The following is a 27,134-nucleotide window of genomic DNA, read 5'->3' on the forward strand; positions in this document are numbered from 1 at the left end:
AGCCTCAGCTGCGGGAGCCATCGCTTTCGCTTCAGCCACTGCATTTTCAATTTGGGACGCAATTGTAATTGCTTTCTGCAGTGTGAGATCTGTTTCTAAAAGTAGACGTTCTCTAATACGTCCGGAGGACGTTTTTTCTATAATTTGATCCCTAATCATGTCATCAGCGAGAGCGCCAAAATCACAGTTCAGAAGCAAATCCCGTAATGCAGCAACGTATTGAATAGTAGATTCGCCGTGCATCTGCGCACGCTGACGAAATTTATTCCTCTCCACAACCACGTTCACTTTCGGAACAAAAAAGGCTTGTAAAGCATCACACGCAGACTTGTAAGTTGTACCGACATCCGGAAGTGTAAGAAAAATCCGCTGGCCTTCTGTGCCCAAACAATGAAGCAGCAGCGCACGTTTTCGCTTGTCTGGCATGTCGTTTGCAGTGAGCGCCAGGAGGTAATTCTCAAACATTTGTATCCAAGACTTATAGAAAATTGTCGGCTCACCAGGAGTGTCCAGGAAAGCTGGGGGTTGTGAAATTCCAAGAAAAGCCATTCCTCGTCGCCAATATGTTGTGTATGTAGTAGAAAACAAAGCAGTCACAGTCCAGGTTAACTATATTCTCTTTACTCAACTTCCTCACACACGGTTCTCTTCATCTCCTTCATACATACGTATTCTGTTGAATAACATGGGTGCATAGCGCCACTAACTGGGCAGGAGGTGTATTGCACTATACCACACTATGTTTTGATCTTTTGAGAGACGTAGGCTATTGCAATTGTCTGGAGAGAGAAACAGAACTGAAACAGAATGTAAATGCGGGTCTAAGTATGTTTATTAAGTGAAGTTTATAATGATGGATTTTATTTTTCTAATTGTTTTGTAACTATGGATTGGAATTGAGAAAGATATGGAACTGCATAGATGGAAGTCCCTAAAAAAGCACTTCAGAAACATGTAAAATGTGTTATTTTCATGAACACTTTCATAAAATTGTGCACCATTGTAATTTACTGTATGTAAATAAAATGTTTGGTATTTTGTGCCTCTGTTGAGTCTCAGATCTATTTTATTCCTAACAAACAATAACAACAAAAATGAAATAAACAACAAAATCATGTCATGAGCACGGGCAATGACATCATCTTTACAAAACAAACTGAAAAAGAGACATTTACACACTCACCTACTTTACTGCGCCATGTAAATGCTGCGCATTTTGTAACGCCACTATGAAGTTCTCGAATGCGAGCTCCCAGCAGCCATTGCCGTTGGTCTTGCTCATCCCATTGGAGGAATTTGAAAATAAGTACGCGCGGCTGTTTGGGAGATGAGACAACGTCTCGGTTACTATCGTAACCTCGGTTCCCTGAGAGACGGGAACGAGACATTGCGTCCGCTGACGCTACGGGGAAACTCCTCCCTCTTCCGGTTTCTTATTGAACAACGCCATTGCAGGGCACTGGCCAATCGTCGCTGACCGCGGGAAGCGGGAGCCTGTAAAAGGCGGTGTAAGAGCGACGAACATCAGAATACTCGACTGAACGAATATGGCTGGCAAGCCGCGAGCTCGGCGCGTAACGCAATGTCTTGTTCCCGTCTCTCAGGGAACCGAGGTTACGATAGTAACCGAGACGTTCCCTATCGAGAGCGGTCTCTCGACATTGCGTCCGCTGATGCTATGGGAACATTGTACAACCACGCCGAGCGAGGGGTGAAGTCAGCCCTGCAACGCAATGTTGTCTAGAACACAACCAATAAAAACCCTGACACGCGGAGCCCGTAACGTAGGGGGCGTGTCCGGCCAATAGGATGTCGATCTTCCTGAGGTATGAAATTTGCATATCCAAACCTAAGAAACGTGAATACTCATCACTGCGCCGCTACGGGGCAAGTAGACAAGTAATTTGAGTGAATACACGTAGTAATAGTAGCACGCACGGCTTTGCCGGACAACATATAGCAAAAATGATAGAGGTAATTGGGGTTCTGTCTCAACACGGAGTTAACAGCCGCAGCGGTAACACCGTTAAACCCAAAACGTCTTTAGTAGAGACGACCTGATGGAGCGCAGCGTTCTAAGAGAGTAACACAAGCACACACACATACAGGTAGCTGCTTTAGAAGCCAAGGCGACCTGAGAGAACCCAGGGCGCTATAAATTAGAGGCATAAGAATGTTCAGTACTCACCGACAGAACTTTTGCAGCTAGCGAATGCATATTGAGCAAGTAAAACCTCGCGAAGGTGTTATGTGAAGCCCAACCAGCCGCGCGACACACATCTTGCACAGTAGTACCTTGAAACCAAGCCCATGATGAGGCAATAGCCCTCGTAGAGTGTGCCCTGATGTTAAAAGGGGGCTCCAATCCGCCGCTCTCGTAAGCTAGCGTTATAGCATCCACTAACCAGTGAGAGAGCCGCTGTTTAGACACCGCTCTGCCTTTAGTAGCGCCACCGAAGCACACAAAGAGTTGGTCCGATGCTCTGAAGTTGGCAGTACGATTCACATATGCCCTCAAGGCTCTGACAGGGCAAATAGCCTCCTGGTTAGGTGCGTTCTGAGATGTTGCAGGCGTTGCAGATAACGCCGATATGGTAACTACCTGATCGCGAAAGGGGGTAGAGAGAGATTTAGGTATAAATCCAATCTTGGGTCTCAAGATGACATTACAATCTCCCGAGCCGAAGCGTAAGCAATCCTCGTTGACAGAAAACGCTTGTAAATCCCCAACGCGTTTCGTAGTAGCCAGAGCGAGAAGAAGAGCCGTTTTAAGAGACAGGTCTTTAATAGAGCAAGACTCCAGAGGTTCGAACGGCGGTCGTGAAAGTGCACTAAGCACTACATCTAAATCCCAAGGCGGCACCGAAGGGGTGCGAGGGGGTTTTAGTCTTCTCGCTCCTCTCAGGAATCGGACAACAAGTGCGTGTTTTCCTATCGAGTGCCCTTCCAAGGGGGGGCGTATCGCCGCAATAGCCGCCACGTAGACTTTTAGCGTCGACGGCGAGCTGCCGGCGTCCATCTTATGCTGTAAGAAAAGCAAAATGTCCGACACCGGGCAGTTTAACGGGTCGATGCCGTTGTCATGACACCATTTTAGAAACACATTCCATTTAAGATCGTACAAGCGCCTCGTAGACGGCGCTCGCGCCTCAGTGAGCGTGTTCTCCACCCGATGCGAGAGATCGCTAAAGTTATCTAACGTTACGTTCCTCTCACCTGCCAAGCGTGTAGGTTCCACAGCCCTGGGTTGGGGTGCCATACTGAACCTTCCACCTGAGTCAGTAAGTCCCTCCTTAAGGGAATCTGCCATGGGGGGCTTAATAACATCTCTCTCAAGTTCGGATACCACGGCTGGTTCGGCCAGTCTGGTGCGACTAGAATTACCGTGGCTCTCTCCTCCCTGATTTTGCATAACACCAAGGGTATGAGTTTTATCGGAGGGAAAGCATACAGTCTGGATTCCGGCCAGCGTGATGTCAACGCGTCCCCTTGTAGCGGGGAGTGAGTGAGCGAGAAAAACAGCGGGCAGTGCGTGTTCTCGCTGGTCGCGAACAGGTCTATCGACGCCCTCCCGAACTGGCTCCATATCAGCTGAACCGATTCGGGATGGAGCCTCCACTCTCCGCTGGGAAGGCCGTTCCTCGATAACATATCCGCTCCTCTGTTCAGAATGCCCGGAATATGTGCTGCTCTGATGGAGAGTAAATGGCAATCCGCCCATAGAAGAAGGCTGGCCGCCTGCTCGAATAGGGCTTTTGAATGAATACCTCCCTGGCGATTTATATATGAAACCACCGTCGTGTTGTCCGTCCGTACTAGAACATGATGACGCTCGAGTTGCGGACGAAATGTCTTGAGCGCTAACATTACCGCTCTCATTTCCAGACGGTTTATGTGCCAAACACTCACTGGATCCGGCCACACACCGGACGCCGGTGTGCTCATGCATACCGCTCCCCAGCCTGACCTCGACGCATCCGTGGTGACCGCTATACGAGAGGCTACCTGTCCTAGCGGGGCTCCGACACTGTACAGGGTCGGGTCGCGCCACGGTCTCAGCGCGCTGACACAGCTGTGTGTTATCTGAATGCGCAAAAACGCCGAGGCCCACATATTCATCGGAACTCGATCTTTCAGCCATATCTGTAACGGCCGCATGCGAAGCAATCCCAAATGACAAACTGGAGCGGCTGATGCCATCAGACCCAGCAGCCTTTGAAACTCTCTGAGGAGGACAAACCGGCCGGTTCTGAAACGGCGAATGTACAGCGTTAATGTTTCTACACGTTGCTGCGAGAGATGAGCGCGCATCGATGTAGAATCCAACAGAACTCCCAGGTAAGAAATGGATTGACTCGGTATGAGTTTGCTTTTCTGTACATTGACTCTGAGTCCTAACGCTTCCAAGTGGGGCAGCAATGCTTCTACGTGACTGATTAATAGATCGCGAGATTGAGCTAAAATCAGCCAGTCGTCCAGATAATTCATAATGCGCATCCCGCTCGCTCTGAGGGGGGAGAGAGCCGCATCCATGCATTTCGTGAACGTGCGCGGGGCTAAAGCTAGCCCGAACGGTAGGACGGAGTATTGATAAGCTGCGCCCTCAAACGCAAATCTCAGAAAACACCTGTGATGGGGGGATATCTGAATATGGCAGTAAGCGTCCTTTAGATCGATCGACGCAAACCAGTCCCCAGGCCGAACTTGCGCTAGGATCTGTTTCACGGTTATCATCTTGAATACACGTTTGCGTAGCGCACGATTGATAGGTCTTAAGTCCAGAATCGGTCTCATCCCGCCGTCTTTCTTGGGCACCACAAAGTACCGGCTGTAAAATCCGCTGTTCAACTCGCCGTGAGGGACACGCTCTATCGCTCCTGTCGCGAGCAGGTTTTGTATCTCCCGTCTCAGGACAGGGGCATTTTGCGGTGTTGTTAATGACGTTACCACACCATTGCAACGGGGCGGTCTGCGTCTGAATTGTAGAGAATAGCCGTTCTCTATGATGCTTATTACCCATTCTGATACGCCCGGAATCGCCTTCCAAGCTTCTAGAAATTGGCATAGAGGGCGAAGGTGGCCGTGCATAGACGCTTGTGACGTGTTTTCTACGAACGAGCCTGACCCTTGCGGAGCTAGAAATGTCAGCGGCGGGGCGGCACGTAGAAGCTGATTCTCGTTCAACGGCTCGGTGGCGGTGCCCGAGTTTAACTGATAAGCACTTTGTACATATCTCAACCTCGCGCTGCATGACTGCAGGGCTTCGGTCGCTATATGAGGGCTGTGAGGAGGAAAAAGCTCTTTTTGTGGTGATGTTTGTGTTTTTATTACATTTACACACATAACAGTATTCACAACAGTATTTACAACGGTGTTTATTGAACAAGGAATGTCGCCCACAGGAACAGAGGGGGGCAGAGGAACCCGGCGTGTAGACGCCTGCCCCTTCACGAGCGATCTCCTCCTCTCGCCCTCTCCATCAGGAAGAAGGCTTGCGAGCCTGATGCTGTCCGCCGCGGCGTCGAGGGCTCCTGCCACGACCGTGACCTCCTCGGGGCTGCCAGTTCTTAGGGCGCACATCGGGCTCCTGACGCGATGGTGCGGAGAAACCAGCTGGTTTAGGAGGGCGTTGTGCGGATCGCGGGGCTGAAGAAGAGCGCGATCTAGCCGCCTCATGCTGAGAGGAGCGTCTGGGAAGCAGCTGACTCATGGCGCGTGAGCGCTTTTGTGCCTCTGAAAAACGCTCGACGACTGACTCCACGGCGTCACCGAAGAGGCCGGCGGGAGTAAAATGAGCATTCAGCAACGCTTTACGCTCGTTGTCCTTCAGCTCAGCTAGGGTAAGCCATAGGTGGCGATGAAGGACGACCATGAAGCCCATAGATTTTCCGACGGCCTGGGCAGAGAGCTTCGTTGCCATGAGAGCAAAATCCGTGGCAGCACGTAGGTTGCGTACCACCTCAGTATCGACATAATCACCCAGCGACTGCAGAATCTTCGCCTGGAAGACTTGTAGAGCGGCCATAGCGTGTAGCGCCGCCTCACCAGATGATGCATAAGCCTTGTCCGCCAGATGGGCTGTCATCCGACAGGGCTTTGACGGCAGGCCGCGCTCAGCGCCGAGTGACGCGGAGGAAGGGCAAAGGTGTGCCGCGACGTTCTCTTCCACGGGGGGAATGCGCACGTAACCGTGGGCTTCCCCGCCGTCTATCTGGGAGAACATGCCGGGTGCATGGACGCGCGCCGATTGGGGTGCAGACCATGTCTTGGAGATCTGATCGTGAACATCAGGGAAGAAAGGCGTCTTCCTCCTCGGAGCGGCCTGCTGGCGGCCCGATTGGAGGAACCATGAATCTAGCTTGCTCCTCAGGCGATGTCCAGCTGAGGTCCAGCTCTTTTGCCGCCATCTCCATAATCCTAGACATCTCAGACTGGAGATCCACGTGAGGCGGGCGTTCCCGCTCTGCCTCAGCCCAGCTGGTAGATGCAGAAAGAGACATGCTGTCTTCCTCGTCCTCAATTCCAAACGAGACAGCCACGTCCGAAGCAGAAGGGGGGCGGAAAACATCCGGGTGGAACTCCACTGGAGAGCGCTTAGATCCCGAAGGGCGGGCGCCACCGGAGGAGCTCCCGCCGTCGTTACCATCCTGGCGGGGAGCAAGAGAAGAATCAGAGGGGGGGGGACCCGCCTGCGGCACAGCGGCGGCAGCGGGTTGCTCCCCGGCGAGACCTCGAGCCACGGCTCTCCTAATCCTGAGCACGCGTGCTGGGAGGTCGGCGCAGTGCTCGCACGAAGAATCCGCGAGAGCCGCCTCGGCGTGCGCCAATCCCAGACAGGCGATGCAGTGCTCGTGGGAGTCCGGCTGCTCCAGGGGTCCCGCGCAGAGAATGCAGATCATAGACTTGCTTGAAGATTTCATCTTGAGTGAAGAAGAGAATTCTGATGTTCGTCGCTCTTACACCGCCTTTTATAGGCTCCCGCTTCCCGCGGTCAGCGACGATTGGCCAGTGCCCTGCAATGGCGTTGTTCAATAAGAAACCGGAAGAGGGAGGAGTTTCCCCGTAGCGTCAGCGGACGCAATGTCGAGTGACCGCTCTCGAAAGGGAACACAAATAAACCCTGTCAACGAAGTCGGAATTAATATTATACACAGTTTATCCTCCGACAGCCCTGTAAGTCAATGAAACGAACGTGTTTAATGCACAATTTTAGTGTTCTGTTGTGAAAGGTAGAGTTTATTTAGCGAAGTTCTGGGTTTGTGTGTTTGGGAGTGTCCGTATGACAAAAGTCTGCTAAACCTCCGAGAAAAAGTCTGGAAAGTGTGTGTATCACTGAACGCATTTTAAAAAGTCAAATCATCAGTGAAGTCATTAAGCGCCAATAAAAAATGGAAGAAGAAGAAGTAATTCAGCGAGGAATAAAAATATAGCTGCAAACAAGAATTGCATTGACGTGCTAAAGAGATATTGCCACAACTTGTATTACGGTTATCTCAAACGTTACTGTTTGTTAATCATGTTTTACTTTACAGCAGGATGATGGAGTCGGGGCTAAAGGATGAAACGGTAAGACCTGAGATGATAGCAGTGGAAGATCTAAAGAGAAATTTATCATCCGAGTTCAGTGAGTGTTCCGATTTCCAGGTAAGCTGACAGCAGGCATGCTTTTATAAATGTACGGATTTTTACATTAAGGAATTTGTGATATGAACGCGTGGAAGGATTACATTAAGGATTGTTTTGTGTGCTGGTGTCTCTTTTGAAGGATTCGGTTGACCTGGAGAAGGAACATTTGAAGGTCTATCTCAGGATAAGACCATTTTCAGCAACTGAGATTGAGAATGGAGAATCACAGGTGAAAAATAATAGGAAAAGGATGTTGCACACACATAACAAGCACTCCATGACTAGGCCTTATTTATATTAGGACATTTAAGTAGTTTTTTTTTTTACAAACAAACCTTAAATAAGCAATACTGATGTGCATCCTGAGACATATCAGTGCCATTGTTATATGTTAAGATATGTCAGTGCATGATATTTTTGAATTAAGGCAGCCCATACATGCAATTTAGTCTGGGACCAGGATAAGCCCTGTCTGCGCCCCTAAATGCTTCTGATTCTTGGGAAATGTTTAATTACTAGTTTTTCTAGTATTTGTGTATTTAGACTGTTAAACGTGCTGAATTTTTTTTTTGTTAACTTCATATGTGGGTGATTCTCACGAAATCTAGACTTAAAAGGTGTCTAGCATCAGAATTGTTAAAAAGCCCTTAGAGACAATTTATTTTTGCACATATAAGATTAAGGTCTTCTATTTCCTATAGAATTATTTACATTTTTTGTCATTATAAAAAATTATCATTACCGCAACATGATATTACATTAAATATTTGCATTTACAAACTCATGTTTCGGTAATGAGAACTAAAAAGTTGTCTAGGTAATATGACAAACAAATTTTCAACTTTTATCTGGAGAGAAAAAATAAGAACTGCTTACCTGGTAGCCATCTTGAGTGTCACAGTCAATTATGTCCCTTCCAACAATTTTTTTTGAAAATGTTAGTTCCTTGAGGGTTTAAACAACGATTGAAAATTGTTGCGGAGGATGAGAAAATTGGTTTTTGGACACATTTATATTCCTTATTTTTGTCTCTACATTTACCAATGATCACCTAATACCACATGTTTCTTTACTGTAAATGTTTATAGTATAACATGCACTGAAGCTTTTTATTTTGTAGATTTTTTAATTATAAATATTTCCATGTCAAAGAACCCAAATCCAGTCATGGACACATTGCAGTAATGAAAATGTTCCTTTTAAATGTAGAAAAAAATTGCTTTGTATGATGTCATTTGAAATCATGTGCAAAATAGTACACGAAGAGATGTTTGTAACTGTATGCTTCTTATTTTGATACTTTTACTTGTTTCATGACACCTCATAAGTCTAAAATGTTTCATGACACCTCATGAGTCTAATGCACTGAAATTAACAGGGTAAAAATACCTTGGATGTTTTTTTTCCAGTCTTACACAAATTTTGCGATCGAATATTTTGACTGGACAATTTGTAAAAATTAATTTTTGTTTTATGATGTGTGTTGGATTATTTGCAATATGCTATTGATTTCTATAGGTTATAGCAATAATTGTTTAAGTTAGTTCAATGGTAGTATTCAACATAATTGGAAATTTCCATTTATGTGGTTAAAATGATAAAACATTCCACAATTTCAGTGGGGTAGTATTGCCCTTCAAAAAGTTTGTTTCTGACATTAGTCTGTTTCCCATTGTGTGCCTTTCTGTAGGACTGTGTGGCCATGCAGCCTCCAGAGACTGTGCTTTTAAAAGCACCACGAACATCGCTCTCTGCCAGACTCAGTGATAAATCAGTTCCTGTTACAGCTCAACGTTTCCAGTTCTCTAAGGCAAGATGATGCACCAGCAGTCTCCGTTTATAGTGATCGATGATGTGCAATAGTAGTTTTTCCTGTTTGTCAACCCTGAACAACTTTAATCTTTGTACTTAAAAAGTTTGAGATCAGGTTTTGTGCTTTGTTTTGGTCAGTTTGAGTCTTCAGTGTGTTTTTTATTTTTTGACTGTATTTTTAGGTTTATGGTCCAGACACAACGCAGAAGGAGATGTTTGATGGTACAGTGAAGAGCCTTGTCCAGCGTGTGCTTGAAGGACAGAATTCTCTGGTGTTTACATACGGTGTTACCAATGCAGGGAAGACCTTCACCTTTTTAGGTCTGTGTATTTTGTATATATTCTACTCATTTTTTTCTTTTACACCAAAAGTGAAAAAAAAACCTGTGATGTTAAATATCTCATCTTTTCTTTCTTTGTATTATGCTATTAGAAACGTGTTTTAGAAATAAGTAGTAATTTGCAAAATATTATTTCAAGCATGTTGACTGTGCTAATGCCTCAGGTCCAGATAATGATCCAGGCATCCTGCCTCGTTCCCTCAACATGATCTTTGGCAGTTTAGAGGGCCGCATTTTTAACCAGATGTGCCTGAAACCTCAAAGGTGCAAAGATTTTATTAGGCTGACCAAAAAACAGGAAAACGAAGAAGAAATCACCAAGCGTAATCTACTTAAGCTCTTCAAAGAGGTACTGGAACACGGATACAGACATCAGATTGCTCTGAGACAGTGGATGTGTCTGAAATAGTCCCATTCACTATTCCCTACATTAATCCACCAATATAGTTCTCTTGAAGGAGTGAATCATACACTGATCTATGAAATCGAACACACCTGCTGTGTTTGTACTTAATTTATAGTGATCAAGGGCTAGGGCATTCCCTATTCACCAGTAGTGGACACTCGTCGCAATATAAGCAATGACGCACATCCAAGTCAATGAGACAGAGGGAAGTTTGCGAGGGAAGGGAACAAAAATTTACAGTGGAACACAGCCTAGGATTTTGGACACTAGGGGAGAGCGGGCATAATCTAATGCTTTTTGGTTTTGGCTCAATCATTTAAAAAATATTTGAGTTTGATTAATTATATTGTTACACAAACAACACACATATCTCTGCTAAAAATGAACATTTGAAGTTTGTTTCTAGTACTTATCATTCTTGGACAATTACACCAAACGTGACAGAATTGCAAACGTTACAACTTACCCAATAGGTGGGATTAATTGTGACAGGCAGGGGGTTTGCAGACATATTTCAAATCGATGCTATGTTTTAGTGAACAAGGCACTGATTAATATCACATAGCATTGGATTTGGTATCTTACACACCCAACTTAGAAACCCCAAAAAAACATATGAAAAAATTAACTTGCATGCCACCAAAACACTTGTTCATCAATAACTCTATGGAAAAACATTATACATTTCCAATATTTTGCAGGAGATCGTCTTTTGGCAGCGTGAAAAAAACACAAGAAAAACAAAACGCACAACCTTGTGCAACAATGTAAACAGTCCGTGTTACAACTAACCCCGCGTTATTTTTTCCCCCGCGCACCCCGACTAAAAATAGATGTTCCTTCAAGTAGTGCACTATTTAATGGTATGGGGGCTATTTCGGACATAGCCATTGTCAGGTAGAGAATGTTAAACTCCCTACAATCCGAGTGTTTTAGTTTTTGCATGGGTGTTTAATCCTACTAAATATTAAAATTGGATCTTTTTAAATTCTTTAAATTCATTTTTTTTCTTTTTAGACGGATGCTCAGAAAAACTCATCTGGCCAAAGCTCAAAATCTGATCTTGAGGGTAAAAAGCACGAATTTCTACACCACTATAATATATTATATGATCACTGGCTTGTATTGCTTGTATTGGTGACAAATAACTTTTGTTTTTCCACCAGATGGTTATTCTTTGTGTGATATTAGCACTGGAGCGAATGAGAAAAGTTTGGATCTGGACATGGACATTCACACTAAGTTTTCTGTTTGGGTTTCGTTATATGAAATCTACAACGAGAACATTCACGATTTGCTGGAACAGCAAGCGAACAACGCCTCACGTAGAATAAACCTCCGTCTTTGTCAGGACGTCAAAGGCAACTCATTTATCAAAGGTAATCTACCACCTGCTTTTATATTTCAAGCAACAAGAAATGTCCTTGGAACAGCTATGATTACCACAATAAGGGATATTACTCTTTTAAACAATTAATAACATACAGTTTCATGCATAATTGCAATCTTTCTTTATAAAATCAATTCACCAATACAATACAAAACTCTTATTGCAGTGGGTTTGTGGGCTGTGATTTATGGTACTGTCTTTGTGCAATAACTAAAAATGGCCAGTGAAGGATGTGATCATAATATGAGAATAAAACCTTTTTAGGCAATTTAAGCAAGGGTTAACAAATATGCGACCTAGTCTGTGAAAACCCAGCTAGAGTATTTTTTTGTTATTTGCCATTTTCTGCATTAAAACTCATCTTGTATAATGTAAAGAACATTCTGGTCCCATACACACTGCATATTCATTTGGTTGTCACCTTCTAAAGCTTAACCCTGTTCTATACACACACACAGTTCAGTAATTTACGGGACTGACAACCGCATTCTACAACCGAATTTACTCCCGCAAAATATGGCCTTGTACACACTGCATATGAATTTAGTTGTCACTCCACCTTTTAATGCTTAATTCTGTTCTGTACACACACAGTTCAGTAATATATGGGACTGACGACCGCATTCTACAACCGAATTAACTCCCGCAAAATGCAGGTAGTGACAATTGCATATACAGAAAACTTAAAAGAAACTGCAAAGTGTGTACATAACCGAGCTGAACAACTGGTAGTTAATAAAGTGTTTAAATGTGCATCATGTACATGACAGGTCTCTCTTTAAAAAAAAAAAAAAAATTCTAGAAGGGGAAAAAGTATTCTGTATGTGCAGTGAAGAAAAGGACAGAGGCACAAGCGTTTGCTGCCCAGTGTTGCCAGATCTTGCACGAAAAATCCAATAATAAACCAAGATAAATCCAAATGCTTTACATCAAAGATCAAAATATTGGGAATGGACTCTTCACACTTTAATAACACCAAACACTTGATCGCTTCATGAGCCAAAAGCCATAAATGGTTAAGCCCCGAGTACCAGAAAGGTGAGGACCTGGCAACACTGCAAGACAGTGTGCTGTGGAGCAGCCTTAGGGGCCAGTCACACCAAAAGCGTTTATGGCAGTTGCAGGCGCCTTTTTTGAATGATATTCTATGGGCATGGCGCGACGTCATTCGCGTCTTTCCATTGTCCAATCGAATGAGGGGGAGAGGTGGGCCTTCCGTTGTGGTGAGGGAAGTTTACAGTTGCTTTGAAGAATCCGACTCCACTCGCTCACTCTCTCCGTGTTTGTGCACTTCTCACCCTCAAACAAGGTCAGAGCAAGCGCCCTCTTTTTAAAGTTTCTGCTAATATGACAGTTAACAGCAAAAGAGCGCTCACGCTTCAGTATTTGATTGACAAGACAGGTGACTCGGTGGTTGCTTAGCAATATGAAAAGCCGCGTCGCACTGCTCTTTTTTAAAAAAGGCAGTGCGTCGCGCCTTGCGTTTGCAAGCGTTTAAAGCGCTTTTGGTGTGACTGGCCCCTTATGCTGCGTTCAGACCAGCTGCGGTAGAGGCGTCAAGCCCGAGTGATTTCAATGTTAAGTCTATGTTGACGCGTTGGCGCATGTCTGGAGGTCTCGCGGCGCAAATGTTTAGCGTAGCGCGGTAGACGCGATTCCACCTCATTCGCATGTCTACTTTGCGCAAATTGAGCGTTGCCGCGCGAGTTGGAAAATTTGAACTTTGGGCGAAAAACGCACCACGTTAACCAATCAGGAGCTTGCTCTAGTAGTGACGTGATAACAGGAAGCGAGCGCAAAAGCCTATGGAAGTCCCTCCCATGACGCCAATTTCTGCGTGAATGTCTCGATGACTAGAATTTCACACGCAAATCAAGCGAGTAAACTCAAAATGTTCAAGGGGCAAACTAGATGCGGTAGACACGAATTTGACGCCTCAAACGTGGCTGGTGTGCCCCCATGAAACGCATTCAATACACAATGCCAAGATGGAGGTTTATTGCAAAACATGACGCTGTTAAATTATTTTGGTCAAAGCTGTGAATGATAAACACGCGAGACGGCAGAACGTTGCTATGACAATCTCTGAGTCAATCATCATATTTTTGGGAGTGAGTCTTGTTCCGTACACGAAAAGAACATATAGGGCATTCACTCATACATTTAAATGCGGTTGTCACTTCCGAAAGTTTGCAGTGTGTACGAGGCCTCTGTGAAAGTACAACCCTGATTGACCGAGTAAGATCTTGTCAGAGATTGAAATTAAAGTGAAATCAGTGTCTGAAGTCAAAGTTTGATGCTCCTATAATTAGGTCATGAGACATTAATTTGGATTTCACAGACAGGGTCACACATATGACTGGTGCATGGTGTTGGTGTTTAAGAGTAACAAAGTGAGCCTTTGCTGTATTATCCTACAGATCTGAAGTGGGTGCAGGTGAGCAGTGCTGATGAAGCATTTAAAGTGATGAAACTGGGCAAGAGGAATCAGAGTATCTCCAGCACTAAACTCAACCTTCTCTCCAGCAGAAGGTAAACATGACCCACTCATTGTGTTATGTCAAGCTGGTTCAGTACAGTTTAAATTGAATGGTGGATTGAATTCTTTCTCCATCTTTCTATCTGATTTAATGTTCTTGTTCCCTCTTATTTTTAGTCACAGTATTTTCTCAGTCCGGATCCTGAAAGTTGAGGATGTGGGAATACCCAGAGTGGAGTCAGTCAGCGAGTGAGTCTGTTTGTCCCAGGGGCGGATCTACCGGGGTGGCACGGGGTGGCAGTTGCCACCCTAAATAAAAGCATTGCCACCCCATATGCCACCCCAGCGCTGGTATCCTAATATATATAGGGGCTGCGTCCGAAAACTCTAAATTGCTGCCTTCTGAGGCAGCTTTCCAAGGCAGCAAGGCATCAAGGCATGTCCGAATTCAATGTTTGGTTTACTTCCTGTCTCCTGAGATACCTATGCGTGGACGTACAATAAGAATGTGATTGGTCAAGTCCGGTCGAGTTCGAAAAAATAAAATGGCGGCCAAGGACTCGACTGGACCACCAATTTAGTGTAAATAAAGGTATATTTTCACTTTTTACACCTTTTAATTGCATTTCTAGCGAGAAATTAGTATTGTAGTTTTCAAATATGTGATTAGTTATCAAAAAGGCGCTCTCTGTTTATATTTCAAACACGCTGCCTTAAAAGTGTGTCCGAAAGTCTTTCTCTGAGCTACCTTCATGCCTCCGAAGTCATTTCCTCATGAGGCAGCGAGGCAACGAGTCACTGCCTTGAGTTTTCGGACGCAGCAAATATATACCCGAGTAGGCTCTTTTAACCAGAAAGGCAATGTGGTTTTTCTCTGCGTGTGTTTAGGGGTGGGAGACACATATCTGACGATGATTGGTGTGTGTGTCTTAGAGGGGGTGGGACAACCACATAGCTGATTGTGATTGGCTTAATTTCCATCGTTAGCCAACCAGAGGCAGCAGAGTTCATATACAAGCACGAACAGTCAGTCAGAGCAGAAAGTCTTTTACAGTGTAAAAAAAGTCCGTGCAGTCTTGTCAACTTGGTCGCTATATTAAGAAACTTTTTAGACCCCTTTAGCGACTTTATTTAAAACGACTAGGACAAATCTAGCGATCTTTTCTGGCGTGGTTGGAAACTTTTGGAAACTGCCGTGAAAGCATGCATCACCCCATCCAAGGCATTCACATGCAGCCCGGTTCTCGCGCTGCAGTCCATCCGTGATCTGAGTCGCACAAACCTGCGACAACAGAGCGATGGAAAGTACAACGAGCTCAAAACAAAGGTAGCGGAAGCAAGCAAAAAGTATAAAAAGCACAAACGTTACTTTTCCATCGTTGAGGTGAAAGGCAAGAATGTTTATGTAACGTGCAACTTATGCCCATGAAGAGAGAGTCTCTTCACATCTGTAGCAAGTAATTCTGATCTAATAAACCTCACATCATCACATGCTGGCAAAACATTAGTGGTTTCTCTTTAGTGTCTTTAAGTGATTAAGTTGAGCATCACATCAGCAAATCAGAGTACTGAATACGGTCATATTTTACAGATAAATGTTGCATCAGGATAAAAATACAAAAGTTAAACTGTTGATTGTTTAATATTAATATATAAAAACAACTGAACTGCACGTTTGTGTAAGCAGTAAATATCTTTTAAGCAGTTCTTTCTAGTTAGCCCGTCATGTCTTGTTAGCTACTGCAGCAATCAAAATATTCCATACGTGCATATATGAAATCACTCGTTATGATATAGTCTTCATTAAGGAGACAAAACTATTCAGTGTTGTGTATGTTTAGAAAGCTTGAAAGACAAAACTTAATGATACTATGAAAAGAAGGCTGATATCCATTTTCATTTTTTTAACCAAAAATAATAGAAAAATCAAATACTATGGGAGTGGAAGGTACAAATAAAACAGACAAATATGTTGTGGGGAAAGGAGTAGATGAAGTCATGAAAGAATGAAACATATGGATGGCAAATAGCTAAAAGAAGTGAAAAGACAGAAATCCATCATGAAGTGAGTGAAAGGATTAAAGAAGAGGGTTATGAGAGAAAGAGATGTGTGCCTTTTAAATATGTTTTACATTAATATAAACTAGGCAAACCTATTTTATTTATATAACAGTCTTTATACCATTATGTTCAACCTTGCTCATCATGGTTACAGTCAGTGTTTTTAGATATTGGTAAGATGTGTGTATTAAGACAAATGGTGCTACAGTAGAGATGCTAAAGGTAGCTGCTTGGGTACTTATAGGAACATTTGTTGTTGCCTGTTTTTATGTTATAAAAATTTGAGGTCCAGTGTATACACCGCATATAGTATATACAGTATATAATTTTTTGTATCCACGACAACCATGCAAGGATGCTTACTTCATTGCCACCCCTCGTAGTTCTCATGCCACCCCCTTGCCACCCCATAAATAATTTTCTAGATCCGCCCCTGGTTTGTCCTGATCTGAGCTATCTGCAAGCTGTTTGTTTGTTTGTTGAGTTTCTGAAAGCATGTTGTGGTTTCAGGCTGGCACTGTGTGATCTGGCCGGATCCGAACGGTGTGCTAAAACCCAAAATATAGGTGATCGTCTGAAAGAGGCAGGAAACATCAACACCTCACTGCTTAGCCTGGGAAAATGCATCAATGCACTTCGAAATAGCCAACAGTCTAGGTACTGTATACATGTTTCTTTCTCTTTTTTATTCTTTATTTGCTTCTTTTAATTTAAATGATTTGTTTTTTATTTCCAGACAGCACGTTCCGTTTCGAGAGAGTAAACTCACTCACTATCTGCAGGGCTATTTCACTGGCCGAGGTAAAGCCTGCATGATTGTAAATATTAACCAATGCGCATCCATGTATGATGAGACGCTCAACGTACTCAAGTTCTCTGCTGTGGCACAGAAGGTTTGTGATGCATCTGCACCATGTACTTTGCTCTTTATTTGTTACAGCTTGTTTTATTAACTGGCTATTTCATAAACTTTTTCAGAGTATGTTATAGGGATGGGCATTTTCCAGTAATTTACTATTCGAATATATAAGCTCATAAAGAACGAATATTCGAATATTCGTTTATTTAAATTATGTTAATTAAGACATGCGTGTTTTGTATTTTTCATTTTGTCATAATTTCACAGAAGGCTTCTAATTAGGAAATATCCACAACGAGCTAAACTTATATTCTGTATGCATATATATATGTATGTATTTTTAAGTTGAAAACATTGCAAAAAATAAAATAATATATATATATATATATATATATATATATATATATATATATATATATATATATATATATATATATATATATATTTAAATTCCTCTTAAAAATATCCTATAGAAAAAAGGCGTTAAAACCCCATGCGGAGCGCAGTCTGACTGTGCATTCAGACCGCCACCGGCGAGAGCGTCAAACGCCGCTCTCGACGCCCTGCCAAGAAAGCTGTACAAAAGATTAATTGACGCTATGACGCTCTGAGGTGCAAACTTAATTTAAAGGGCCCACAAATCAATAATCTTGTGCAGATTGACCACAAGCACGATGAACCTCATGAAATATTTCAAATGTAATAAAAAATTGTAAATGGAAAAAAACTAAATGATTATAGCTAACATAAACATTATTTTGTGAAAAGTAATATGACCTTAATGTGATTGGTCAAATCTGTGATATTTTAAGCAAATGAATTGCATTCCCGCTGAAAACAAGCGTTCTAGCGCGAAAATTTTCCCTATAAATAGTGTTGCGCGGTTTCTTATCATTCACATCACCATGGATGATCAAGTTGCTGTATTAATACTGCTCTACCTGCGGAGAAAACGTCGGAGATCGGTTTGGGTGCATGAGATTCTCCAAGCCCGTCAGCAGCTTGGAGAATATCACCGCCTAGTGCAGGAGCTGCGGCTGGACAGCGACAGGTTTCAGCGGTATTTTAGGCTGGACAGCGACCAGTTTGACAACCTGCTGTCAAAGGTGGGGCCGCGAATTGCGAGGCAGGACACCAACTATCGGCGCGCTATTAATGTGGCTGAGCGCCTCGCAATTTGTCTACAGTGAGTAGTACTAATACCACACTATAAAATACTCTGATACAAGTAAACGTTATGCACTGAAAATGTTAAATATAATCAAATATAAACATTATTTCATAATGTAACTAATCAGGAAACTGACTGAAAGGATTAAACATGAGCAGTAACTTTTATCTATACTATATATTATATTTTCATCAATAATGTTTATATTTAATTATATTTAACTTTATCAGTGCAGGACTATATATATATATATATACATGAGAGAGTTTACCACAGATGTATTTTGGTGAATTTTTAGTATTTATAAGTTGTTGTTTTTTGCAGATTCTTGGCCACTGGAGACTCCTTCTGCACCATAGCTTTCAGCTATCGTGTGGGAGTGAGCACTGTGGCAGGGATTGTTGGGGAGGTCACCAGAGCAATATGGGACACCTTGGTGCAGGAGGTCATGCCAGTCCCCACTACTGAGGACTGGCGAAGCATCGCCAATGACTTCCTTCATCGGTGGAACTTTCCCAACTGCCTTGGGTCTATCGATGGCAAACATGTTGTCATTAAGTCCCCTGACAACTCCGGGTCCCTCTATTTTAACTACAAGGGGACTTACTCCATTGTGCTCCTGGCAGTGGTAGATGCCCAGTACTGCTTCCGGGTGGTGGATGTGGGCAGCTACGGGAGGACGAGCGATGGCGGTGTGCTGGCTAACTCCACCTTCGGCCAGGCACTCCGAAATGGGACCCTTGGTCTACCACAGGATGCTGTGCTGCCTGGTGCAGAGCATTTGGGGCCACAGCCACACGTGTTTGTAGCTGATGAGGCATTTCCTCTCCGCCGAGACCTCATGCGGCCTTTTCCAGGACACAATCTCTCCAGCAGGCAGAGAGTCTTCAACTACAGGCTTTCACGGGCAAGGCTGATTGTTGAGAACACCTTTGGTATTCTCAAAGCTCAATGGCGCATGTACAGAAGAGTTATTGAGATCAGCCCTGCCAACGTGGATGCCTGTGTGAAGGCTACCTGTGTCCTGCACAACTTTATAAGGAGATCCAGGAAAACCACCAGGACGCCCATACCATCGGCTGGAGATGAAGAAGCTGTTGGTCTACAGGAGATCACCCGAGCGGGCAGCAACAACGCCACACGAGAGGCCATCCGTGTCCGGGAGACATTAACAACATATTTTTCCACAGAGGGAGCTGTCCCCTGGCAACCTGTGGCATAAGCCATAGCATTAAACGGCTCTTTTCAGAGCCACCCAATTATTTAAAAAAAGGGTGTTTCCATAAATATAATAGTATATATATTTATTTAAACATTTCATACAAAGATGGGTTAAAGTTTACTACAAGTGCTAACTAAATACTATTTTTAATACATAGATGGTATGTTAAAAGCATATTTTAATTTATATACAGTTTCTCAAAATAGCACAGTTGAGGGCACTTAGTACTGAACCATAATTTTTAGTATATTAAGTACAAAATTAGTGTTTGGAAATAGAGCACTTTTAAGTACAAGTACAGCAGTATACTTTATTTCACCTGCACCTCCTATATGTGTTTAATGTGTGTGGTAGAATATAAAACACATAACAAGGAATTTTGACAATGTTTTATTGCCTATATATTGACATTTTATTTTAATTTCAAATAAACAAACTGTTTTAAGAAATACTTTAGATATTACGAACAGTATTTAACAAATAATTTGTGTTATTTGAACAGAATTATTGTGTGTGAGGGAGAAAGCACAAGGTGCAGACTGCGAGGGAACCAATGGCGCTTTTCTATTGCATAGTACCCCACGGTTTAGTCCAGTCTGGGCCGGGTCAGCTCACCTCACTTTGGCTTGGTTAGCTTTTCCATTGAGTTTAGTATCACTTCGCAGTGGGAGGGATTATAGGCGTGTTGTTATATTTGCGCTGCCTGCTGTGACATCATACAAGTGAGAGCGTCGTTGTACATTCCCATTCATTTATTTATTTATCAGTCCGCCACAAAATTAAAATTGACCACCACAAACAGACGTTTGCATATCGCGTTTATCACTATACCTCTGTCTCACATGACAGTTTCTGTTCAAACACCCGTGGCGTCAGTCGACGGCTCCGCTGAGCCTCAATGAAGTTGCATTAAAGCATAAATAATACTGACGTGCACGTCGCGAATGTGCCGCCACAAACTGCAAGTCTGGAAAAACTTTTATGTGTCCTGATTCACAACCTGTGGATGTTTTTAATCGCTAAAAGGGTGTTTGGAAACTTAAAACAGAGCACAGATGACAACATGTTTGCTCGAGACAGCGCAAGCTAGCAGCAAGCTAAAGCTAATATTTTACATAATAGGATGACGGCGCCGATGACGATTCTCTCAGACCAATCAGTGAACTACAGTGTTTACGCGTCACGTTTGGTATCAGCTCGGGTCGCTTGGAACCCCAACCGAGGTGGTACGAAAAAAGTATCGGGTACTACGAAGTGATCCCAATGGAAAAGCTCCCAAAAGTAAGCTGACCCGACCCAAACCAAACCAAACCGCGGGGCACCATGCAATGGAAAAGCGCCATAAGATTACAAACACCCCTCACAGACTTGTCAGCTGCACCCTCTCTCCCCAATGTTCAGTCTGGCACGCTTTCTGACATTTTGCTTCATACACTAGTCTGTGAATTTGAAACTTCAAGTCCTGCCTGGTCCTTATTGACAGCGACCTAAAGTCCTCCAGAAGACTTTAAAAAAATAGACTGTCACTATCTTCCTGAGGAGCGGTAGATCGTTTAGTAATAGTCTCCAAAGCTGTTAGCATCCTTTCATCTATCTCTCTGCTGCTGTGTGGTCTCTTTCTCCTGCTTGACTGCCCTGTCTGTTCCTCGCTGGACTGGGTCAGACTTGATTGTCCTGCCTGTCCTTCAAGGCTGGACTGTCTCGGGTTGGTGCTCGGGATCTCACCCTGAAGGTTCGGCTCACACTGCTGTGCTGCCTGACTGTGCCTGGCGATGGCATCTTCTCTATTCTCTGGGGTCAGAGCTTCCTCAACCCCCCCTACCATATTACTGTCAGTTATTCTATCTTCTAGGAAGGGGTTGAGGAAGCCCATGACCCCACTATAGCGCCATGGGCGGACGCTGCTTGCCCCTGCTCCACTCTTCTTCCTCTCTGCCTCCTTTTTCCTCTCTTTTCTGTAGGTGTCTCTAAGAGACTTCCACCTTTTTCTGCACTCATCCACTAGTGAAAAGACAATAGAAAACACAAATTCAACACATAATCAACGCGAATTCAACACATCATTATCACACGCACAAACACACACGCACACACACATTCTGGTTTCCATGTTTTGTGGGGACATTCCATAGACGTAATGCATTTTATACTGTACAAACTGTATATTCTATTCCCCTTACCTACCCCATTCCCTAACCCCAACCATCACAGAAACCTTTATCCTACTTCACAATTTCAAGAAACATCATTCTGTTTGATTTATAAGCTTGTTTCATCAAAATGTCCCCACAAGGTCATAAAACCACTGGTATTCCTATCTCCCCACAACGTGATAATTACCAGGTACACACACACGCACACACACACACACACACACACACACACACACACACACACACACGAGACTAGGCAACGTTATAATACACTTTAATTTGTCCTTGTAGGGAAAAGAATAGGCATTAACTAATATAACATATACTTAAAAATTAATAATATATAAAAAGTTTGTTATTTATGTTTATTTACATTATGTTAGAAATAATTTGCTGCAGCTCAATTGTTTTACATGTTCTGGCGCCAAGTTAGCATGAAATTAGCGCTTTTTTAGACAATATAACGTTAATACACATCAGCATCTCACCAGGAACACCAACGATCTCAGACACCTTTGTCCACGCATCATTTTTTTTAGTAACGTCCCTGTAATCAAACAGGGACACATCATAAATTATTGGAAAGCCAGCCACAGCAATAATCAATTTCTCCTCCATTTTGCTTGAGAACTAATGTGGTCGGTGTCAGTACCCGATCCGTGCCGCCTGTCCAATCTGTTTTGCGCATGCGCATAATTGTACGCATGCGCAGAAGCTCAACTTGTTTTACGACAGTTTACGACCCTACCTGATCTGTTCTACGCATGCGCGACAACCGGAGTTTAAAAATAGTGAAGAAATGCGTCATATAAGAACACCGGCGAACATATGGAGGCTAAGGTAAGTGACGGAAATGTTCGTTCATAAGTTTTTAATGCAGATATACAGGCGTCTTTATGCATAAACAACAAGGTCACTAAGACATAATATACAGTATTTCATATCATCATGTAGTAGTTAGCTAGACTAGCTGGCTGGTTAGGCTTACAATGAAATGCAGTGTGTCCGGTTACCTGAAAACTTCGAGTGTTTAAACTAACATTTATTTGATGGTGTATTGGCCCTGACTAGATTCGTGTGACATGTAGGCTAAACCACAATCCTTGTTGATACCAGAGGTGGACATTACTTAAGTATTTTACTTTCTACATAAAACTAAATGTTTAAGTATTCCTTTTTAATCAGTGTTTTACTTTGGAAAACATACATTCTAAAGTATATTATCATAATTTTTACTCCACTACATTTCATAATTTCAAGTGTTTGGTTTCCCTACTGAAAATCCAGCTAAAACCAGCATAAGCTGGTAGCTGTTTTTTGCTGGTTTAAGCTGGTCAGGCTGGAAGACAGCTGACCCACCAGCTTTGCCAGGCTGGGAGGACAAGCTTAAACCAGCTACTGCCACCTTAAAGCTTATGCTGGTTTTAGCTGGATTTTCCAGTAGGGGTGTATTTTAATCTCTATCTGTTTATCTTATTTATGTTTATTGTTTCGTCATCTTTGTTTTAATCCCTTTCATTGTCTGTGCATGTCACATTAAAAATGTGCAATATAAATAAAGTTTATTTAATTTGATTTAGTCTTTCATCATTGTATCTATGTGTTAACATTGTAGCAGCATATGGTGAGTGAAGATATCTTTTTTTTTAGTCATTCGTATAAAGGACCAACATGGACCAGTAGTTATTTCATGCTGCCCTTCGGCAGTACCTACTAAGTGGGATGTCGATGTCGCGGTTGACTGGAAGAGAGTCATGTGGGTGGCCAACCACTTCGTTGTAGATGGTAAGTTAGTTGAGATAACATTGGACAGACAGACAGACCAATAAATCAATAAATTAATAAATCATCTATTTTTCAGACAATCATCTTTTGTATACTATTATTTTTTTTCAGTGTTTTACATCTGCTCTTGGTTGTTTCCATTTAATGAATCTCGCACTGCATACTATTGTTTGCTTTGTGACAAATTAAATGTTATGTTTGTAGGTTTGTCCATGCTGATGGCTATGCAGCATAGTTGAAGCAGACCTGTCAGAAAACTTCTCTAAGGTGCTATGAATCCTATGACTAGTAAGTAGAACCTCAAACTAATACATTGCTGTTCAAAGGTTTAAGGTTGTGCTTTATTTATTTAAAATGCACCCATTTCATTGCTAAAAAACAACGTTATCTTGTGTATTTGGTATAATACAATGTGTTTGCGTGGTTTCTAGTAAAAAAAAATATTTTCCACATACCGTACATTTTTGTAGGTTTAGATTTCCCTCCTTCCTCAAACGCATTGATTTTGTACAGAACTCATTGATTTAAAAAGCTCTGTGTCCCTAATTGACCAGCTAATCTGTACATTGTGACGCTCCTTACCATGTTTAAAAAAAATTGCTCGAAATGCTAACAGGAGTTAACTTACAGGCCAAAGTGGGAAGAATTATGATAATGTCGGTCTTGGCTACATCACCAATCCCAGGAAGTAAACTGTTGCCTACAATCCGTGTGTTTGTAGTCCAATAAAAGATATTTACATTGGAGGCAATAACTTGTGTCATCGTTTACTTTGGGGTTTATACCTTTAGCATATCGTTAAAATTTACTACTACACACTTACACACCAAAGGAAATGCAAAAAAGTGAATCAGACCATAGTTGCACTTTAACAAAAACAGTTAAACTGTTTTTTAACAAAAACAGTTTAGAGTTTACTCCTAAACTCTACCAGTCTTAATTAAGAAAAACACCTCTTCTAAGCCAAGCATTCACATACACATCTTATGACCTTGTTCTCCAGTGATGAAATAAGAAGTGCACATAAGCTTTTGCTTGAAATAATATGAACCACAGTAATCCTCATCCTTCTAATTTTCCTTTCCTGTTTTTTTTCCCCATCAGGATACACATCCTAAAATTACTAGAGGTTACGGAAGCTCCTTTTTGGATCCAGCTTCATTTGTGAAGACTTCAGATGATGCCAACACTAACAGAGGCTTAAGACGATGGCAACAATAGATGGACATACAAAATTGCCAAATATAATATTGTAATTACTGCCCCAAAGCGCAAGTTTGCCGATTTTTAACCCACTTTATATTGTTACAAATACAATAGATGCTAACATTTGAACAGAAAATGTTTCCTCTTTATTCTTGAGTTAATTGTGCTGATTTATTCCCATTTTTTATCCACAATTCTTTGCCAAAATGATGTTTTGCATCATCCAAATGGTTCATTTTCAAATTAAAGACATTGTAACAACACAAAGTGGGTTGAAATTCTGCCAACTTACCCTATAATAATAATTGTCTTTTAACTGAACAGGACTTTAAACACATGACTTGTATTAACTTAGAGCTATTGTGAAATTAATATTGTTTTGTTTCCAGAACATTCTCCTCAGTGAGTCACTGTTACCTCAGACTGATTAAGGGATTTTTGTAACCTTGAAACATGCATTGGTTTTATTATGGTAAAACTGCATATCTTATTTCAAACCAAGGTTTTGTAACCATGGTTCTACTACAGTAACATTATAGTAATGCTGGAGTGAAACTGTGGTAACCATATTATTTTAAATCATGGTAAAGTTTGTGGTTACTAAAATGCACTTCTATATGCTGTTGTAAGAGCATGATTATTTTTTATTTATTAATAAACCATGGTTGATTTTATTTTTACTGTGGTTTTACTGCAAATTATGGTAAAAAAAATTATAGATAACTTTTGCATGGGTACAGAAAAAAGGTGTAAACTAAAAGTCACGTTGGTTAAATGCATCTGATAAATGTAAATGGATTTGTATATTTATTCTGTTTACTGAAAATAATACATTTGCAGTTGCTATTGTATATTGTTTATTATTCTGTTGAAAGACATTTTGGTTAGAGTGATTTAACGATTATGAACCATTAGCCGCTGTATGTTAGCTGGGATGCGGTTTCGGATAATTGCCTTCATTTAAATATGTCTTTAAAAAAAGTCTTCATTTAAATATGTTTAAAAAGAGTCTTTATTAACTACACAAAAGTGTAGCCTACAAAAATACGCTGCCAGTTGTTATGCTTGGCCGTAAAGTGTTTCAACGCATGCGTGGTACCAATCGCACAGTGAAATGATGACGTTTTCTACTACGCAATTATGCGCATGCGCAAAACAGATTGGACAGGCGGCACGAATCGGGTACTGACAGTCGGAACCAAAGTTTACAGGACCGCTTTCTCTGGAATTCTATGAAGCGAAGGACTACATTCCGATTGGTTGCCACCGAACGTTTCCGCCTTTCGATTGGTTGCCGCTGAACCGCGTCATAGCTCATTACCATAAAGTTGACCTGATTTCAACTCTCCTCGACGCTCAAACCGTCCAAAGCTCGCCGCGCCGCTGCTCGCCGGAGCTCGCCGCCGGCTCTCATTGAAAAGGAATGACTTCCGGCCACTTTGACGCTCTCGTCGGTGGCGGTCTGAATGCACAGTGAGGCTATGTTTACATTAATGCGTTTATGCTTTAAAACGCGTTACTTTTGCTACGTTTACGCCTTTCATCTACACTACATCACCGTTTTCGACCCTCATAAACAGATTCGTTCGCAAACGCTGAATACCCTGTTTTAGTTTGAGAGCTCAGACGTTGCTCTGAGTGTAAATGAAAGTCTTATGTAAACGAACAGCTGATATTAACGCGACAGCGCATCATTTTCAAAGTAAAAATTATTTTATTGATGTAAATGTTGGTTTGCAACGGAGGTTTTGCCAAAAATACTAAACATCTACCAACCAGCTATTATAAACGCTATATCGGATTGTTTTAACATGTATCCTTATAGATAATGTCTGTTTTATATTAATGTTTGAGTATTGTTGGGTTTAATGTGTTTGTTTTGTTTAAATTTAGTTAGCTTATGAAAGATAGACTGTAATTTTATACGCCATATAGGCGTTGCAAAGGCCAATATGAAGGGAGAATTGTAATGGGTCAGACATTATTTTCGAGTTTAATGTAAGTTTTGTTTGCTACTTTAAAATGAATTTCGTTTCAGATAATTTGTCTCTTAATTTTAATCGATGTTTTGTTGATAAGTTTTGTGAATATAAATTAATAAAAACTATAAACTCAACGTCATTAATAAATAATGCTCGTTTAGGCGCTTGGCTTTTAGCTATTTGTGTGTTGCTAGCGGAGGACGTGCACGGACCTCGCACACTTTTAAAACTTAATGCAATGAGCATTTCTGTAGGCAAAAGCTATACTTCACTTCTTACTATATGTTTGATTGAAGTTTGCATTTGCTGAATTTATTTTTGCTTCAAGTTCGCTACTGTTTAGAATGCTTTCTTTTTAAATCATAAAGACCTTTCTGTTTAGTTATAAAATCAAAATTAACCTATTAATCATATTAATATGTTGTAGGGGGAGCTAGAACAGTATAAGTGTTTATGTTTTGTTTAAATTTAGTTAGCTTACGAAAGATAGACTGTAATTTTAAATGCAATATAGGCGTTGTAAAGGCCAATATGAAGGGAGAATTGTAATGGGTCAGAGATTATTTTCCAGTTTAATGTAAGTTTTGTTTGCTACTTTAAAATGAATTTCGTTTCAGATAATTTGTCTCTTAATTTTAATC

The 27,134-nt window shown here is 42.0% G+C and overlaps 1 protein-coding gene and 1 pseudogene across 1 annotated transcript; one reads left to right on the forward strand and one right to left on the reverse strand.

Moving 5' to 3' along the window:
* Positions 1–7,104: 7,104 nt before the first annotated feature.
* The window catches only part of LOC141349193 (kinesin-like protein KIF20B), a 34,444-nt pseudogene continuing 14,414 nt past the window's right edge, over positions 7,105–27,134 (forward strand).
* Positions 19,942–22,143, reverse strand: LOC141365255 (uncharacterized). Its single transcript, XM_073869412.1, has 2 exons — positions 22,009–22,143; positions 19,942–21,368 (listed from the first exon to the last, which is right to left on the reverse strand). Exons 1-2 carry the CDS (start codon positions 22,136–22,138, stop codon positions 20,875–20,877), a joined length of 624 nt encoding a protein of 207 aa, XP_073725513.1. The 5' UTR covers positions 22,139–22,143; the 3' UTR covers positions 19,942–20,874.

This window comes from Misgurnus anguillicaudatus, chromosome 7 (genome assembly GCF_027580225.2).
Source record: "Misgurnus anguillicaudatus chromosome 7, ASM2758022v2, whole genome shotgun sequence".
In the NCBI taxonomy this organism is placed as follows: domain Eukaryota; kingdom Metazoa; phylum Chordata; class Actinopteri; order Cypriniformes; family Cobitidae; genus Misgurnus; species Misgurnus anguillicaudatus.